This window comes from Python bivittatus, unplaced genomic scaffold, assembly GCF_059951505.1.
Source record: "Python bivittatus isolate LINGU-HERP-01145 unplaced genomic scaffold, Pbiv_v1 ctg000020_np1212, whole genome shotgun sequence".
Lineage (NCBI taxonomy): Eukaryota > Metazoa > Chordata > Lepidosauria > Squamata > Pythonidae > Python > Python bivittatus.
In genome coordinates, this window is record NW_028277030.1 from 89583929 (window position 1) to 89603731 (window position 19803).

At 39.8% G+C, this 19803-nt stretch overlaps 1 protein-coding gene across 5 annotated transcripts in view; it reads left to right on the plus strand.

Annotated features, from left to right (window-relative positions):
* The first annotated feature begins 951 nt into the window (after nt 1-951).
* The window catches only part of TBCE (tubulin folding cofactor E), a 46381-nt gene continuing 27529 nt past the window's right edge, over nt 952-19803 (plus strand). For 2 of the 5 annotated variants that reach the window (XM_088143721.1, XM_088143731.1), the window contains exons 1-12: nt 952-1170; nt 2302-2440; nt 4116-4200; nt 7309-7500; nt 8863-8951; nt 9983-10082; nt 10859-10961; nt 11904-11980; nt 14301-14396; nt 17719-17783; nt 17866-17930; nt 18488-18640. In XM_088143721.1, the coding sequence (XP_087999847.1) occupies nt 2341-2440; nt 4116-4200; nt 7309-7500; nt 8863-8951; nt 9983-10082; nt 10859-10961; nt 11904-11980; nt 14301-14396; nt 17719-17783; nt 17866-17930; nt 18488-18640 (1125 nt within the window). In that variant the 5' untranslated portion in view covers nt 952-1170; nt 2302-2340. The other 3 variants (XM_088143711.1, XM_007441816.4, XM_088143737.1) reach the window with 3 other exon arrangements.

The window sequence follows — 19803 nt, forward strand, 5'->3', positions numbered from 1 at the left end:
GCTCTTTCCCGCAACCTGCCCCTCTCGCTCTCCCCCTCTTTCGCTCCACTCCGCTCCCCTCCCCCCGGGCTGACTCCGCGGCAGGAGTTTCGGCAACAGCCGCAGCTCCCTGCTCCAGCGGAGCTGGTCGGAAGCCGGAGAAGCGACGCTCGGGGGCGGCAATGGGGGGCGCCTTCTTCCGCAGGCGGCCCCGGGGCTCCCCGCGCTCTCCTCCGAGACTCAGAGGTCCCGGTTCCCGGGAAGCTGAAGCGACGAGTGGCGCCGCCGCCGCCGCAACCAGCAGAAAAACAACAATCCAGAAAGCGCGTCGCTCGCTCGCTCCGCTCGCCCGCTCTCCGATCCCCCTGCAAACGGCCTCGGCCTTCACCAGGGAGCCCCGCGAACCGCCGAGGGCCCGCAGCCTCTTTTCCGGGGCAACGTTACCTTTGTTCCACGACTGTCGCCCGCTCGCTGGTCCCCCCAAACCTGCCGGGGGGGCGAGGAGGACGGAGCCTCCTCTCGACGCCGGGCCCAATCGCTCGGCCCCCAATCCCGCGTCCGTCCCTCAAGCGATCGCCGGCCTGGCTCTGGGGCAGGGAGGGCTCGCAAAGAGGAGGCTGCTCCCTCCCGTCCGAACCCCGGTGGCGACGGCGACAGCAGCGGCTCAGCTCCAAGCTGTTCCCTCCCCTCCCCCGATCCGACGCGTGATTGACAGATCAACGCCCGCCCTCTCCCCGCCTTGCCTGCTCCCCATTGGCGCGCGACCCGATCGGTCCGCCTACTTGCCAACGCCATTAGCCGCTGGCTCAGAAACGCTGATGTAATTCTCACTCCAGTTCTATGGAAACAGGGACTCGGCGCCGTAGCGCCTTCTGGGTAATATGGTTTTGTCCCGCCCATTTGCCGCAGTCTGTGAGGGAATTCTTCTTCGCCGCTACTACAGCTCCCGAGATGCCTCGGGAAGGCGAAGAGGAGAATGAGAAAATGGAGGGGGAGACAGACGAAGAGGGCTCCTTGAAACGGGAGGAGGGGAGGAGCTCGCGCCTGCGCCAACAGGCCCCGGTGGCGCATTTTCCCTCCATCAGGCGGAGGAGCGATCTAGGCGGGAGGGGTGGGGTTTCTGCTTCTTGCTACTGGATTGAGGCGGGCCGAGGAGTGGCCGAGGCCGGTGAGGAAGTCGAGGAGGCCGCGGTAGGTTGAAGCCGCCGCGTCGCTGACTCTCGGTCCGCTTGCCTTCTCCCTTCGCCTCGGGAGCCTGTTACATTCGAGCGGCGGGTCCCTTCCGTGCCCCCCTTCTGTACCTGCTTTCTTCCTGCGAGTCTCGGGTCTTCTCCTCCGCTCTCTGTACCTTGGAATTACAGTCTGACGTGCCTACGGACTACCGGGTCCCAGTTTTGGAACCTTGGCGTTGTCAGCGGTGTACAACTGAGCTCTGTCTCCAGGTGGCTGTAAGATCGGATGAGAGGGTTGGATTCTAAAACCCTCTCACAAAACCTCGGAGTTCTAGAAAGGGGATAGATTTCGCATTGTAACAGTCGCTCAAACAGCGTAGACTTTTAATTCTGTTTGTATGAAACCTTCAGATAATCATTTTATTTCACAGAATGCAGGAATTTAAGTTATGGAGGAAGTGGTTCCTCTGGAGGAAAAAAAAAATGTAGGATTAGACAACTTCTTTGGGGATTGCGCACCCACAAAACCCTACTTTTTGGCTCTTGACGTCAGAAATGCTAATACTGTATTTGACAAAGTGCAAAGTTGCACTTTAAGACATTGGGGAGTGAACTTTTAGCAAAACAAAGATCTGTCATGCTATGGTGCAGTTCATGGTAAAATTGCATTTTAGCATAGTTTTAGGAAACCCACCCTGGTCCTTAGTGTATGGTACAGTATCCTATGAAGACCCAAATATTGATAGAAGTACAGTATTACTATTAGTTTCTTTGAATTATTGTAATGTGAATTAAGATTATTTGATACTAGATTTATTCATTCTGCTGTTGAATTTTTAATATGCTCTTTAGCTACCTTCAGTTTTAATTCCTTAAGGTAGATGATGTAAAGTATGTATATTATTGTCTCAGTAGGCGGCAGTACATGGATGACCTTGCTTGGGCTTGGAAACAAAGCAGGATTGCTTGGATGGAAAACTGTAACATCCCAAAGTAATGTCACTCCACTTCTGTATTGATGCCAAAAAGCTGCATGGTTATATTTATGTAGTCACTAGGAGTCTAGCTCTGTTTGAACCTTGATGTTATGTATGTGATTAATTTTATCAATGGCATGATATATCAATTACTACTGTTATTCTTTCCCTAGATCCGTAAAGAAATATCCTGAACTCCCCTGCTTTTCTTGATGAGCGATACCATTCCTTCTGATGCAGTTGGTCAAAGAATTCTCTGTAATGGAGAATATGGAACAGTACTTTATGTTGGTAAAGTTCCTCCTACAACAGGTAGAAATAATATTTTTATATCATATGTATTGTTGTAAAATAAAAGGGTGACGGTATTTACTATTTATTTATTTTGTAATATTTATCAGCTGCCCCAAGACTCTGAACCATCACAAGGAGAAAAATAGCACTGATAATCAAAATCCATAAGCCATAATATTCATAATAAAAATTCACTCTGATGGTCATAAACAATCACAGTAGCCAAAAGCTTGTTGAAATAATATGGTTTTAAGACTCCTAGAATGCAAGGAGGGGTAAAGCCAGGTGTATGTGTGGGGGCCGCATGTTCTGTAGCGTAGCTACTAATAAAATTGTTGCCTTAAATTCCTTTTAGAATTTATGAACTAAATCACTTTTCCTTTTGCCATACTTGCCTGCCAGAGGTTTCCTTTCCAATTTTTTTCTACTTTGAGTTCCGATATTGATGTGTGAGTGCAAATATTTCACTTGTTTGCTTATATGTTGGTATATTTTGAAATAATAGTTGAAAAAAATAACCCTCACCACAAACTGTTATTTTAAAATGGCTTACCCTTGTGCCCTTCAAAGTAGATGCTAGAATTATGTATCATGCAGCCTGATATCCCTTTGAAAAAGAGCTTTGAGTCTTCATGCCATGTTTTTAATGAAAAGTCCTCAATGAATCTAGAAGTGTACTTCAATCTGGCAAACAATGATAGAAGTGTACTGATTCCAGGGCAGATAGTAAGCTAATCTGAAATGAAAATAAAAGTTAGTTACAGATACTTTCAGTGCAGGTTACTCAGAAGGAAGACCTATTAAAACTAGAATTGTAACTTAAGGCAAGTAGTTGCTTCCCCAGCTTAAAAAACAGTGCGCTACAAATTAAAGCTTAAGTCTTCAAGTTGAGTTTATTCTAGATGATTTAAACTTGATGTGTGGTTTTGGGAGAGCATCTAGGAAAATCCTAGGCATTAATTACTTACGGGATTTATAGCTACAGTATATAGATAGAATGTAAGAACTGTGAATATAGTTGAGATGGAAGAATATCTATTTCAATTAACGTTTTACATAATATCATAATAGAGTTCTGATCTGGTAGATTCTTTTGAATTTTCAGTCAGCATAACTTTTAATACTGGAATGCTAAAGTCACAGAGTTGAAAAGGTTCATTTTGGCAATTGGGTCCAGCCCTTGCTCGCTGTAGAAAGGAAATTGGTATCACTTTGAAATGAAAATGCTAATTCATTGGGACTTTCTGTCTTATAGCTCCAACCTAAACATACTGAAACTGTATGTTAAAGTTTATGTACCATTAGGAAACTCAGTTCTTCTGCTGATTGTGTGGTTGTAATACTAATTCTGAATGGAGGTGGTTGATACAGGGCTTGAGACAAACCCTAATGCTGTACAGGAAGTAGCTGTGAAGCAGTTGCTCTACCAGAAGAAAATATTTTTTTCAAAATCAGACTTGTGAATATTATGATACATGCTTTTATACATTTGTGATAGTATAACTTTTAAGAATTTAGAAGTAGGACTTCTGTCAATATAAAGTAATTTCATCAGGAAGAGGCAACCTATTCAATTCTGAGCACAGAGGGGGCAGATCAGATCAGCAGAGTAGCTGTTGAGATCTTAAATAGGTTTTAATGCTGAACCATTTTGAAAGTTGCACTTATGAAGTATTAATTTTAATAATATTAGGAATTTGGCTTGGAGTGGAATGGGACAACCATGAAAGAGGAAAACATAATGGTAGTCATGAAGGAATACAGTATTTCAAATGCAGGTGAGTTAATTCTGAAATGCATTTTACTTTTTCAGTAAATAGTATATGCAAATTATAAATGAATCAGGCAATAAGAAGGTTAATATTTTCCTTTGACTCTTAATAATGTTACACGGCAGGCAGTAACTGGGATGCATTGCATTTTTGTTTCTGTGGTTTCCGTATTTGCGAACCTGCCTATTCTCTAAAATTTGTTACCCAGAATCGATACTTGTGACAAGTTCCTGGTTATTTGTGTACATTTGCAGAGCAGCGAAAGTTTTGAGTTGCAGTTCTGCGCATGTCTTCTCCCATACTGGTGATCTTGCTGGTTAAAATGGCCCCGAAGCCTAGTGTTCTGAAGCGCAAGAAGGCTGTGGTATGCCTTACAGAGAAAATACACATGCTAGATAGGCTTTCTTCAGGTATGACTTATAGTACGGTTGTCTATGAGTTCAGTGTTAATGAATCAACAATACAGTACATCCAGAACAAGGAGAAGGAAATTTGCTGATCTGTATGTGAGGCCGCTCCAGAAATACAATGTGAGATGAAGCGATGGAAAAGTGGCTAAATTTGTGGATTCATGAGATGATGACTGATAAAAAAAAGCATAGTAGGCAGCATTGTTGTGAGGCTCAAAGCCAAAGAAATTTACAGCCACATTACCCAGTATCAGGAAAATATTAAACCCTTTTCAGCTAATGCTGGCTGGCTCGCACATTTCAAAAGGCAATACAGCATCAAAAATGTTAAACTTGCAGGTGAGGCAGGTTCTGCAATCAAGAGGCTACACAAGAATTTAAAGGATACCTAGTGAGTGCTACACAAGAAATGGGTTATGTGGAAGAGCAGGTTTTCAACACTGATGAGACTGGCTTGTTTTATAAGGACATTGACAAACAAAACTATATAATGCAAATAGCCTCCAAAGCCCCTGGCTTTAAATGATTCAAAGATGTGCAATTTTGCTATTGTGTACCAATGCAAACCCCTAATGACATACAGAGCCCAAAATCTTTTTTTAATAGTAATTTTATTAAAGATTACAATTTACAACAATAAAAACTAATACAAACTAAAACAATAAAGGAAAAAGAAGAAACAGAAGGTGCAGAACAGAAAAAAAGAGAAAAAATAGAAAGGAAAATAGAAAAGAAAGAAAAAATAATATATATAAAGTGACTTCCCCCTTCATCACAGCAAGTATAAATAATTTTAGTAACTTATCACCTTCTCTTAAAATACAACACATGATCTCTTCTTCCCATATCCCATCTCTTATCTATAAACAAATCCATAAAACCTTGTCATTTCAGTCCTGAAGTTAGCAAAGCTCCATTAAAGGTTACCAGAGATAGCAGCATATCTATTTTAACCTTGATCAAATAAAGCAACTTTATATTCCTTCCTTTTTCTTCTAACAGTCTCGATCTTCAGTCCCTTCAAATAATGTCCTGGAAATCGATTTCTTTTCATTTTTCTTTGTCTCTCCTCACATAATTCTTCAAAGCTTTAACAAGCCTCTTTTGTAAATCCAGTGTAGGAAAATTATCCAGGTCACTCTCTTGGTCTGTTATATGTATATTCTTTTTAATTATTAAGATGTCAGCCAGTTTCTTTTGTATGTCCAGTGTGGAATCTTTTTCCATGTAATTCTTGTAGCCTGTCATTTTTAAATAACTTTCAGATCAGTCTCAAGCATGTCAGCTAATACTTGTTCCTCTTCCATAGCATCTTTTAAACACAGTCTGTCTATAGAGTCAGACACTCTTAAAATTAATTTCTGGGTCCATTGTTCAAAAATATTGTTCAGTATGTCCAGTGTTAAAATATTTTGCTTCATTCTGTATTAGTAAGTTGAATTTGAGTGTTCTTCTCCTTTAATTGTAATCTTTAGTTCCTTCTAGTGTCCAATTTTTAAAGTCTTATCTACTTTTTTTTTTTAAGAATTCAAAACAAGAATTCAAAACAAAAGCATTTTCCCATGGGAAGGATTCTTTATAATTAATTCCAAAATCTAATTCCAAATTTATCTGGACCCTTAATCCATTTGTAACTTTCTAAAATCAAAATGTTATTTGCCCTGTTGTTGTTTATTCCTGAAAAAAAACCTAAGTCTTTAAACTTGTATTTAAAACTTCTTTCACTAAGGATTGAAGGAAACTCACTTGGTGGTGTAAAACCTGTCAATCCAAAGGTTCCTAATAGCTGAAAAGCAGTTAACAAGCAATTTCAGAAAGTTATTAGAAAAGGAAGTATGCGAACCCAGTGTCCATAAATACGTTAAATGTGGTCTGAGCGAAGGTGACTATTCCCTCATCTCCAAGAGCTCTAAACCCACTGGAGACCACTGTCTTGCAGTCTCCATGTGAGGAGCAACTGTCTGGAGCACTTGTGAGCAATCCCAAGTCCTCTCCTTGTTCAGAGAGGAATTACAAAGAGCCAGTCTACTTGCCGGCTCTTCATTCTGCCATGGTCATCAGTTCACCATTTCTCCCCTGGAAGTGAGATATGTCATTTCCTTTTATGGAAAAAGTAAGTACACCCTTAGCTCTAATACCTGGTATTGCCCCTTTGGCAGAAACAACCTCAAGTAGGCATTTCTTATAACTGTCTGCAGTCTTTAACAACAATTGGAAGGGATTTTTCCGTGCTCTCCCATGCAGAATCCTTTGAGCTATGCAATGTTTGAAGGGTTTCTTGCATGCACAGCCCATGTCAAATCACCCCACAGCATCTCAGTGGGATTTAGATCTGGGCTTTGACTTGGCCATGCCAGAACCCTCCATTTCTTTCTCTCTCTTTTTTTTTCAGCCATACTGCTGTATACTTGCTGTATACTTGCTGTACTGGCCCAGACAGGAGAATGCAAAAGATATCATTTCAGCACAAGACAACTTCCAAACATGGCAGTCAAAACAACTTTAAAAGCATTTGTATCCATCCCAACTGTTTCAGACCATATCTGAAACAAATCAGCCCTGTTTTGGTCTATGTCTGGAACAACATCTGAAACATATGTATTTTGGTTCAGGAACAGGTCACCTGGAATCGGTTGTTACGTGCACAGGATGTTTTGCACATCCCTCATGAACTGCTTTTTTAAAACTGTCACTTTACGTCCAGGCATCCTACAGGAGGATCTTTTATCCGTCCGAACAAGGCAAATTTTGGTGTAGATTTCCTTTCCGCCGTTAAGGAGAAGTATGGATTGAATGAAAACGAGCAAGATGCCAAGAGTGAAACAGGACTGTCGTTAGTAATTGGAAGAAAAACTGTAGAAACGGTTGGATTTGATTCCATTAAAGACAAACAAAAGCAAGTACAGTTCCTCTGAAAATGAGCAGCATCAGAATGTTGAATGAGTTTCCACACTATTGGAATGTGAAACCTTGCCCAGCTGACATCTATGCTACTGATGCATCCTGCTCACTGTTACAGTTCTTGCCCTTGTGCAACTTTTCTGTAATTTTACTGTCTTATTTCTTAGATTTATTGTTTAGCTGTTTATTTGTTGTATGTATTATACAGTGATACCTCGGGATACGAACGCCTCTGCTTGCGAATTTTTCGGGTTACGACCAGCTCCGGCCCCAAAAATTTACCTCGGTTTGCGAACTCCGCCTCGGGGTACGAACCGGATCGGCGGCCATTTTCCACCGTGACACGTGGTCCGTGGCCATTTTCCGCCCGTGCCACGTGGTCCGCGGCCATTTTCTGCCCGTGCCACGTGGTCCGCGGCCATTTTTCCGCCCGTGCCACGTGGTCCGCGGCTGTTTTTCCGGCCCTGCCGCGTGGTCCGCGGCTGTTTTCGCGCCGCGCCGGGCTGTTTTCGCGCCGCACCGCGCCGCGCTGGGCCGTTTTCACACCGGGCCGTTTTCGCGCTGCGCCGGGCCGTTTTCACGCTGCGCCGCGCTGCGCCGCACCCAGCCGTTTTCGCGCCGCACCACGCCGCGCCCGGCCGCTTTCCCGCCCGACGCGTGGTCCGTGGACGCGAGAACGGATTAACGGTAATTACATTGAACCTTATGGGAAATTGCCTCGGGTTGCAACCAAATTCGGGCGGAGGGCGGAACGGATTAACCGGATTTACATTGAACCCTATGGGGAAATTTGCCTCGGGGTGCGACCAAATTCGGAGGGCGGAACAGATTAACCGGATTTACATTGAACCCTATGGGGAAATTTCCTTCGGGTTACGACCAACTCGGGATACGCCCAGAGTCACGGAACGGATTAAGTTCGTATCCCGAGGTACCACTGTAGTATGTTCCCTCTCAGAAATATCCTTTTTATAGTGGTGCTGTGTCTTTGGTACTGCACAGAACTATTGCACAAAAGACTCATGTGAGAAGGGCTCCTATTGATCCTGCTGATTTGGCAGTATGCAGGATTTCAGCAGACTTTGATTAGAAAAACTCATTAATTATTCTTGATATATTCTCTTTATCTTAATTAAAGTAAGGCAATCAAGCCTGGAGGGAAAGCGTATAACTTCTTTTTCTTGTGTTTCATTTTCTTTTTGCCTAAATATTTTCTGTCTCAACAGCATTTTGCCATGCTCTGCATCACCCTCCCTTATTTTTTGTCTGTCAAAAAAAAGTAACCCAATACCTTGTTAACTGTGCCTTCTCGGGACCAAAAAGGACCACGCTCTTCTAATGAGACACTTTTTTATAGGCAATTGAATACCTTGAGTGACATTTCAGTAGATGCCTGTGCAGTGAGCCTTGCAGGTCAAGAAGAAGAAATAAGAAAATCATGCCCTAGTATCCTTTTTAAATTGTTAAACTTTTTATATGTGGTTTGTATTTTAGAATTCCTTCTGAAATGTAGTGTTGATTTCAAGCATTATTTGAGGTTAGAAGTATAGGAAGCTTCCTTAGACAAAATTATTAGTCTAAAATTAAAGCCTTGTAAAAAAGACTGAAAAATACTAGCATTTTCTGTTGCTCTCATTTTGGTGACCACTGTCCAGCGTGCACAAAACTATCGAAGAGAGTTGGGGCAAATTTGGAAGATAATGCAAAGGAAAAGTCCAATCTAGTGGTGGTGCATGTCCTAATAGCATATGGAAATAATTAAATATGTTCAATCAATGAGAAGGTAAGGGTTTGGGAAAATACATCACAAATAAATTATAAGTCATGAATTTTAAAATTAGCTAATTTTCAGTAAAATTAAGATTGTGCAAATAGAACCTTGTATAAAAACTGGTAGAAAGTAATAATCTTGTTTTCAGTTGGAATAAATTTATTTTAAAAAGTAATGCTGATTTTCATGGCTAAAATTACAAAAATGACGAGAATACCATAACATCAAAAAATACAAGTTCTCCTTGGGAATGTTAGAATTAATGTCTGTAGTCTGAATTCTCTTAAGTTTATGGAGATGCTGACTTAAACTAAATTTAACCTACAGCCCTGGAGTCCTTTTTAGTATTCCTCTGACTGAAAACGGATGGTGCTGTTTCCCTGCCATTTTGTATACAAGCAATACAATAGGGTTAAGACTCTTTTTTCCTTTCTTTTTTTAAATCAATCTCTCTTTAGCAAACAGGGAAGACCATTGGATGTGGCTGGCCTTGCCGTGTGCGTGAAGCAGCCCAACCTGTGGCTCTGCTTGCTTTGAGTCATGTCCCCAAATGCTAAGAATGGCCTCTGGCCATCAAGGAATTGCCTTCTCCTTACTTAAGCTTTACTATTTCTTCTTGAGTCATGGAGTCCTAAAACCAGCACAGTGCAAGGTCATATGTCTTAAACTCAAGGTTGCAAAATTTTTCTTAACCATGCTTGCTCAGATATTCGGCAGATAAATTTATCAAAAAATCTTTTGTCATCTTGGACAGAAGTGTTAGCTATTGCCAGCCAAGTTGAAAATTTAGAAACGCTTAATCTCAGGTATTCACAAATAATTTCATAATGTGTGGATGGACTTGAAGTTCTGTTTTGGGGAAACTTTTTCTTGGGCCAAGTGAGTAAGATGATTTTCACTGATTCCTCTTTTTTCACCGTGCCCCAGGAAAAACTGCTCCAGGGGATTAGAGTTCCCTTGAACAGTACAAGGTTACATAAGGGAATCATAGAAAATCACCTTTTCCTCTTCCATTCTTCCAGTGATATTCTCCAATGGATTTCTGGCTTTCTGGAAATGGAAAAACCTTTCGATTTGTGAAAGAACACTCTGAAGCTAATCATTTGTCTGTATAAAATAGTGTCAAATCATTTTAAATATATATGTTAATGGATACCAGTATTCACTTTATAGTCCCTGCTGGTTTCAGCATCCTCAAATTGTCCACTGCCCCCCCGGGTGCAGTTCCATGGGAAAGTATGAACTCCTCTTCTGGATATATGTGCAACACCAATATGGGGCTCTTTCTTTACTTTAAAAACAAGGTTTCTCCCTGTAATTTGATTCTGGATTTAGGATCTTTGATCTTAAACTAATACCATAGACTTGATATTACTTGCAAGTTATTTTACATCTCTGAAATCTCAGTAGTGCCTGACTCTACATTTGTTTCTGACATGAAATATGGGAGACTAATATAAGCAAAAATGATAAATTAGCAGAAATTTAAAAGAAGAGATAACTTTCTCTTATAACAGAAAGACTGATGAACTGAATTTGTTCCATTCTCTAATTTGGTATTTTTTCCTAAATTTTGGAATAGTGAAAACAAAATGAAATTTCTATCTGTTCTACCACCTGCTTCAAGAACATTTTGTAAACTAAGGGTTCTGGCACTTAATCAAACTGGAGTGACATGGACTGAGGTAACACAATTTAATTCTTTGAAATAGTTTATGGTTATTTCTTAATCATATGATTTGTAATTCTGATAAAACATTCAAAGTTATATAATCCTATGTCCTTATAAAATATGCAATCTTTGCAAAAGTTTATATATGCAGTTTTTCTTAGTAACAGAACAGGTAAAGGATCTGGCTACCATCGTAATGTTTTTCTTCCTATGGTTCCTGTAGAACATTCCTTACAAAAACTGAGGGAAAAAATATTTTGTTTCACAAAATTATATTATTCAGAGCTATTTAATGGAGCCTGATTGTATTGATGCTAAGTAAACTTTGTTTAAATTGCATCCTGTAAAAATCAGAAGAACAGTAGATTTTCCAATAAAACGATGTAATTCTACTAGCTTTGCAGGTCATGATGGTAGATGTTCCTCTTGCCATTATGCAAATACCCACATGAAATTTACTTCAACTGTTGAACTGTTTTCCAGCTTTTCTGAGTCAGATGTAGAGCTTATGCTAGACATGAGGAACATCTGGCTTCCAAGATTTCCCATCCTGCCCACGAAGTACTCAGTAAAGTTTCCTGTCCAATTTCTCTCCCTTCCAACTCTAGAAGCTGCCATTTCAAGGTACAGGGAGTACCTTGTGGTTTCCCAGGTCTTCACCGTTCCCTCACTTTTTCTATTATGACATGAGTGTGTTTGATTCCAAGTTCTCTGCATTTGTCTTTAGTAAGATATCCTTACCCACTTTGGACCATTGACCTCAAACATCCTTTCCAAGAAAGAAACTGATTTTTCTGGTGAAAATTGGTCCCCTAACCATGGAACAAATTTCAGGGTAGCTCTGAGTATTTCTGAAATAAATTAGTATAGTTGAGACTATTTGACTTTAATGTGTCCTGTGCCTATGAAGGCACAAGAAGCTTGCTTTTTATACTAAATGGTGTTTTCCCATTAGGTTCTTTTATGTGCTGCAGGGTGGCCTGCACTTGAAGAACTGTACCTTGCTTCCAATAGCATTTCACTTTTAAAAAGGTATGAGAATAACTATACATACAGCCAGTGTTTTGTAAATATGATACAGGTTACCCACTTACCAGCTGCAGCTGGAATCGGCAACTCCATTGCTAAGTGACATGGTTGTAAAGTAAAATGTCATGTGAGCAGGCCACCTTACAATGTCAGTTCCAGTTACGGTTGTTAAGCGAATCACCCATGGTTGTTAAGTGCAATGTCACATCACAGCAACTTGCAACTTCCTGCCAGTTTCCCCATTGACTTTGCTTGTCAGAAGCTGGCTGTGAAGGTTGCAAATGGCAATCAGTGACTGTGGAACACTGCGACTTTGGTAAATGTGTGCTGGTTGCCAAGCACCTGAATTGCGATCCCGTGACCATAGGGATGCTGCGCTGCCCGCAACTTCAAGGATTGGTTGTAAATTTCCTTTTTCAGAGCCGTCATAACTTCAAACGGTTGCTGAACAAGCAGTCAGTAAGTGAGGACTACCTGTATTGCATATTTTCAGCATGACCTGATACTGAAAGGTTTAATTATGAATCATATTGATTGGTGTAATGTAAGCATTAGATCTTTTTTTATGTGTATAGGTACAATCCTAAGCATATATATCTTATTTTTGTATGTAGAAAAATCTTGCAATAATAGAACACTTGCACTGTTTAAAATGCAGTGTTATTAATAACTTATTAACTTATTAATAAAAGTGTTATTAATAGACTTATTAACTTATTAGTACAAGCATATTGATTATCTACATATTAAAGCCCTTCTACATATTAAAGAAGGGTGGTTTGGTGACAATAAAGACTGTCAGGCTTTGCATTATGGTATCCCCACCTTCAGTCCTGATTTGAGAAGAGCTACAAACTAAGATCAGAAACAGGAAATTGCTTTTGAGTAGGGGAGGTAAATGGTGATAATAGGAGTGTGTAGTTCAGGATAGGTCCACTGCTTTATCTGTCCACCTCGAGGGATAAACTTTGGGTTGTGTGATCACAGCCCTTCCAGGATGTGGTAGAGTCTGTAAGAACCCAGCACTGTTGGGTTCTTAGTACCTCTAATCAATTAACTTCTTCTATTATCTTTAACTATATTAGTGTTTTTCTAAGTAGAAACAGTAAAAAATGTGAGTGTGTGTACATTTTTGGTTTTGTTTTCCTATAATGGTTTAGTGTTTTTCACTTTTAATTACTGTTTTGCTTTATATTTGATGTTTTCCTGGTGTTCTGTTTATATTAGTAAAGAAGAAAACAACCTCCAAAATACGTTAGGATAACTGAAATTTATAAATGAAAAAGTTGTTTATTCATTGCATTTATTTACATGAAAATCATATTCTACCTCTTTAGAGCTTATATGCTCTTCAGGGTGGTGAACCACAATGCATTTTCAAAATTATATGAAACAATTATAGAGAAGGGATATATGAAACAAGCAAAAGGTATACTACCTAAGCCAGAATATCAGATAAAATTTACAATTCTTGCAAAACAACTGTTGAAGAGATACAGCCACCAAGAAGGCCTTTTTTTCTTTCTCCATCAACTAAGTTTCCACTATGGAGGGGATACAAATAAGGATATCCCCATCAGATGTTAGGTTGCAACAAGGCTGGTATGGCAATTAGAAATTCTTCCAATAAAAGCTACATAGGATATTTAAGTAGGGATTATATATTTTAGGCATGGAGCTTTTGTGGTTCAGAAGAGTTAATAGTTCAGTAAGAACCCAGTGTCAATTCTGTGTATGCTAGTATAAATACCTTGAATTATAGCACTGTCAGAGTAGAAAGCACTGATTTAGAGGAACTGATTTCTGTAAAGTTGTTTGTACACTTTCCTAACATTTCAGGACCTTTTAGTGCTTTATCAAGTATAAATGGTTTAGTAGAAACAATCCTGGATGCATTATGATCTGTGATCATTAAACTCCAGTGTAGAATAACATGAAAACAATACAAAATATGGAAAACGCAAATAATAATTATTATTATTGTTGTTGTTGTTTAAACTTGTATGCCTCCTGAATCTCAATGATTTTGGGCAGTTTACAATAGACAAAAAATTACAATAAAATCAATAAAACATAAAAGATAAAGATAAATGATGACAGACACAATGAAGCAAGAGATCTCACTCTCCCTCACCAAACTCAAGTCTTCAGAGCTCTTGTAAACAATTAAAATAAAAAAATTATCAAGGCAGAAAATAATTTCCATGTGATGTAGGGTAGCAAACAGATAAGGATGGAATTGTATTTTCTAGTATTTTTATTGTAAAGGAGTTATATTGTAAAGTTTCAATAATTATCTTAAATAAGGATTTTTTCCTTACAGACCTGTTGATGTCCTCCAGAATCTGAAATGGCTAGACCTTTCTAACAACCAGATAACTGATGAAAATCAACTTCATCTAATTGCAGATCTACCCAGGTAATTGTTGTACAGCACTACTGTTAATCTCAGTGTCATTGTAACATTGTTGGGTTTATCTAGCAGCAATCATTTTTCTTCAGAGTGGAACATGATCCTACTGTTTTCCCAATCTCTTAGTCATGGTACATTACCCCTGTATTGAACCAAGCCTACATAGTGGTAAAGCTGGTGTTTCAATTTTCTGGCAAGCTATTTTGATTAGCACTCCAAAAATTGTTATGTGGCTCTACTTGTTTAGGAATCCTCAAATGCCGTGCCTGCAGGCTATAATGAAATACAGTAGTTGCTGTGCCCTTTCTTTCCTATGTTTTGTGCATAAAATAATTTTCTATTTAGACACATGGGATCTGGTAGTGCTCCTCTCCAAAAGCAACTGGGAGAAAAGAGAAGGACCTATCATGAAAGGTTGTATCACCTTAGGATCCATAAAGAAGGGGAAGCTACTTCAGCTATTTTTTGGTAGGGCAGCCTCCCTTCCCTGTTGGGTCCACGCTATGGCATCAGCCTCTGATGGAGGAGGTGGTACCTCCTGCCTTGAAGGAGGTAGTGGTGTGCCCCCTTCTCAAGTGTTGTTCAGGTTCCAAACTTCACTTTTTAGGGAAGGTTGTTGAGAAGGTGTTCGGTGTGCAGTTGATGAGAACCCTGGAGGAAGTGGATTATCTAGACCTGTTTCATTTGAATTTCAGACTGAGATTTAGTGTGGAGACAGCCTTTGTTGCTCCTGTAGGGGACCTGTGACAGTGCTCCTTGATATCTTAGCAGCTTTCAATAGTATAAACCATGATATCCTCCTGGGCTGGTTCTGGGGGTTGGGGATAGGAAGCAGCATTTTACAGTGGCTTTTCTTTCTTCCTTTCTGTGGTTTCAGTTGGTGTTGGTTGGGGAGGGAGAAGTCACTCCCTAGGCCCCTCTTTTGTGGGATGCCATAGGGTCCAGCTCTCTCTCCCCTTTTATTCAACATCCACATGTAACCTCTGAGTGGACATCTGCCGGATTGTGGTGCAGTATCATCAGCACTTTCATAATACCCAATTATATTTTTCAATCGCAGGCTGGCCAAGTGAGGCTATCGTGGTTCTGTCCCAGTACCTGGAGACTATGCTGGTTTGGATGGGGAGGAATCATCTCTGACTCAATCCTACCAAGATTGAGTGGCTATGCATGTTGGGGCCACATAAATCTGGGGATATTCCATCTTTAACTTTGGATGGGGTAGTATTCCCCACTCCCCATTCAAGAGTGTTTGCAGTTTGGGGGTCTTCCTGGACTCTCAGCTGCTTGATGAGCAGGTGGCAGCTGTGGCCAGGAAGGCCTTTGCATAGCTTCATCTGGTATGCCGGTTGCGTCCTTTTCTAGATTGGGAATAGAACCACGTTAGCTTATTTACACAAGATAAAAGCTCCAAAAATATTGGCATTTGTTTTGTCAAATAATTTGTTCTTCTGTATGAAGTACTTGCTGTTGAAGGTACCTTTTATTTATCAAATCAGATCAAAGCCTTTGATGACCAGATGTAGGTACAATTCAATAGCAATATTATGGGAGTGAAAAGGGAATGGGATAAAGTGGTTAAGCAATTTACATAAAAAAGAAGAGAAAGGAGAGAAAAGGTAAAAAGAACAGGTAAGAACTGAAGTACCAGCGTCGCAGATTCTGTGTGAAGGAGCACAACACTGAGAAGAACCATGTTTATTGCAATGATTGTTGGGTGCCTGCTTTACAAGAAAGAGGGACCCCGAACAATGGAAAAGCAAAGATTTTTATAGAAGTTGGGTACAAGGCAGGAAATCCTAGGGATCTGATTGGCTGGCCAGTTTGGGGAAGCTAGGCAGGTCCTTGTCAGTGTACCTGGGGTTAGTTAGGCAAAATGGGCCTTTCAGGAGGGCAGCAGAGCTGGAGAAGTTCATTGTGAAGGAAATGGAATGTTGAGGTCATCAGCTGATAGCGGATGGAAGGTTGGGGTTTCTCTGTGTTGCTATTTCCTTATAAGGCTATCCTTGGGCTGTTCTGTGAGCTGGTGAGGAGGCCTCTATTCTTTGGTTTAGATGGGATTTGAGGTTTTTTTTGTCTGGGCAGGGAGGATCAATTTGGGTCTGATGGGATTAGGCAAAAAGATGAACTGGGTTTTGACCCTGGTTGTATCTAAAAGACAGGGAGGAAAAGGGTATGACCACCATTTTACTTGCTAGGTTTGTTTTCTCCACCACACCAGACCATATCTAACTATATAAGGCAGCAGAGGTTGCCAGAAATACTTAACTGTTACATATTTACAAAGCTATATTGCTGTTCAATGGTTTAGTAGAGTATTAAAACATGAATATATTAAAACGTTTAGATAATTAAAAATGTGCTGGTAAAATGTGGAGTTGTACACTAAAATAATAACGTTCTACCTGGAATACTTTGAGCATAAGTGATGATGCTTACTTAATATTTATTAACTTATGTTTATTACAATCATAATTTAGGTTACATAAAAGGAGGAGAGTGAGAAAGAGAAGGGAGAGGAAAAATAAATTAGTCCAAGAACAGTGAGCTCTCAAGTTGCATCTGAAATTAACTGTTGCCTAGTTTTGATTGCTGTAGCAACAAATTTGGCTACCATGGAGTGATACCAGAATTTGAGTCTGAGAGCAGGTAGCAAATAGAGAAATCATCCGTTCTCCTCAGCACTCAAAGTAAAAGGAGATGTTGTTTCAAAGATCCTTGTAGAAGTTACAATAAAGGAGGACATGTGGGATGGTTTCAATTTCCTTGCAGTCACAAGTCTTGTTTGCTAGAGTACAGGGTATACCTGTCATATAGAAGTGCTGCTGGACACACATTGTGCCTAGCCCTAAGAAATCCATTCCTCATTTTAGAGGAAGTGAGAGTGCACAAGAGGCTTGCTGGTTCCCCAGAACCTGTATCTCGGCGGATTCTAGAGCTGTGAGAGAGTGAGCTGACTTCAGATTGATATTCAGTAGCACTCCATCTTTGCAGCACTAGCTTTTTGGCTTGCACGTAGTCCAAAGATATCAGAGTCTACAGGCAGCCCAGTGGGAAAGAACCTAATCTTTAACCAAAATGTCACAGATAGTTTCCATGCCCTAAATTCAGTTTCTACTTTTACTATTTCCAATAATTGTTTTACTTTACCTGATTTATTTTTCGTTTCACTGTAGCCTTACAATAAAGAATCTTAGTTACAACCTATGTGTTGCATTCTGATTTGACTTCAGATAGTACAGTGCTAATTTCTGACTTACCATAAGCTATTGGATATGAAATCCAAATTATTGGCTTATATTTTAATGGTTTGACTTCTAAATTTCAGGTTAGAAAGATTAATACTTTCAAACAATGGAATTTCTTCTATACACTTTCCTGATGCAGCATTTGGTATGTAAATTAAATACTGTTACATATGTCTGTTATTTAATTTTTCGCTATTGTTTCACCAGTTTATTCTTCTTTTTTACAGGTTACAAGACTAGAATGTTTCCTTCATTAACACATCTTATATTAAAAGACAATAGAATAGCAAAAGTAAGATACCTGTGGCGTGAATTGGGTTATGAATTCAATTCTCTTTATTAACTATAGTTTTTATCTTTTTAAATGTCAGTCATTTATAAAAATGCACAGTAAAGATGGTATAATTTCTTGTCAGACTATTTGGCTTTTATGTTTTTCTGGCAATTAATATACAAGGATATAGCCATTGCTACGTCCTCCATATGACCTGCTGTTAGAGTTAATTCCTTAAGCCGAAGTGAATGGGAAATTACTGACCGATATAAGCATTGTCAGACTCAAGTTGTAATAGACTGCAGCTTTAAATATAATCAAAATATTTAAAACATTTTGTTTGCTTTATTAGTGTCATGAAGAACATTTGCAAAGTTAACTACATAAGTTAAGTTTTTAACTTGTATTTTTATCATAATGGCTAAATATTATGTCATTTTAATCAATGAGTAAGTTTGATATCTCTAAATCATTGCAAGAGTTTTGCTTAACTTTATGTATGTAGTAATAAAATGCCTTTTGGTTTCAGACTTGGTGGTTCAAAGTTGCCATGTTTTCCCATTCTCTGTTTTCAGTGGTCTGTCATCAATGAACTTGACAAGCTACAAAGACTTGAATCATTTGATTGTCGAAATAACCCTTTGATGGATTCAGACAAAAATGTAGAGACTGTGAAGCAGTTTATTATTGCCAAAATAGGCCAGTTAAAGTTTTTGAACAAATCACAGGTATATTTTTATGTTCTGTTAGCAGTATTAAGAAGGCATGTACAGTATTGTTTTCTGAGAGCTGTTGGCCAGCCATGGATTCTACAACTTTGTAGATGCCAAAATACTCAACAATAATAAATGAATGTATGACCTTCCCCTCCTGAATTAAAACTATTGGATGCATTCTGACAGGGCTTTTGCTGTCAGACAGAGTGGGAGTGCAATCTGGCAGTGATCCAACTATGTTTGTGCAGGTCACACCTAAAGATGAATTGTTCCCAGAACTCACTTCCAAGGCCAGGGCTCTCCTTTAGCAGTGGCAATATGAATGCCACTCAAGATGATCTAGCTGCCCAGGATCCTTCAGTCTGTCTGAATCACCGTGGCTGGCCCTTAGGAATAGGTTGGGGCCCTGCAGAAATCATTGCTGTGAGCACAAGGGCCTTTAGAGGAGAGTCCTGATATTTGGATCCTGTGCACAGCTTGGAGAGGACAGGGTGGGAGAGAGTGCCATCCTCTTACATTTGCTCACAACTGCTTAAGAGGTTGTGACTCACAGTTTAAGAAGCCTTGCTTTAGGAAATAAAACAAAGCTGCCCAGTACAGTCTTATCACCTATTGAATTTTCCCAAACAATGACAGATTTGATTCCATGGCTCAGACATCAATAGGAAAGGTTCTACTTTTGGTACCCTTAGGTCATTTAAATTTGGATGCTGGAAGAGCAGCTTGTCTGTCTTGTTTTGAAGATATATGTGGCTTTTGATACCATACAGAACAATGTACCTCAAAACAGTACCAGTAGGCCACTAGTAACAGATCCATATTACTAGCAAATTGCATACAATTCCAATACTGTATTTCAGCTGTATATTTGAGACTTCAGTAATTCTTCCATTTTCACTACATTGAAAGATGGAGCAATGAACAACTGGCTTTGACATTAGTCTGACCATAACTTTTGGAATTTATATTTACATCTGGAACGGATATGTTATGCTGAATAATGTTAAAACATGCCTGAAATGAAGTTAGCTTGTCATCGTTTTCTATTTCTGTGAGAAGCTGGGCTAATAGTTCTATATGGAAACTGCACCTGGCATTCAAAAAACTACTTCTGCTGGGGGTTTTCTTTGAGTCCAAACTGAAGCTTGCAATATGCTGAGAGAGTCTACTGTTTG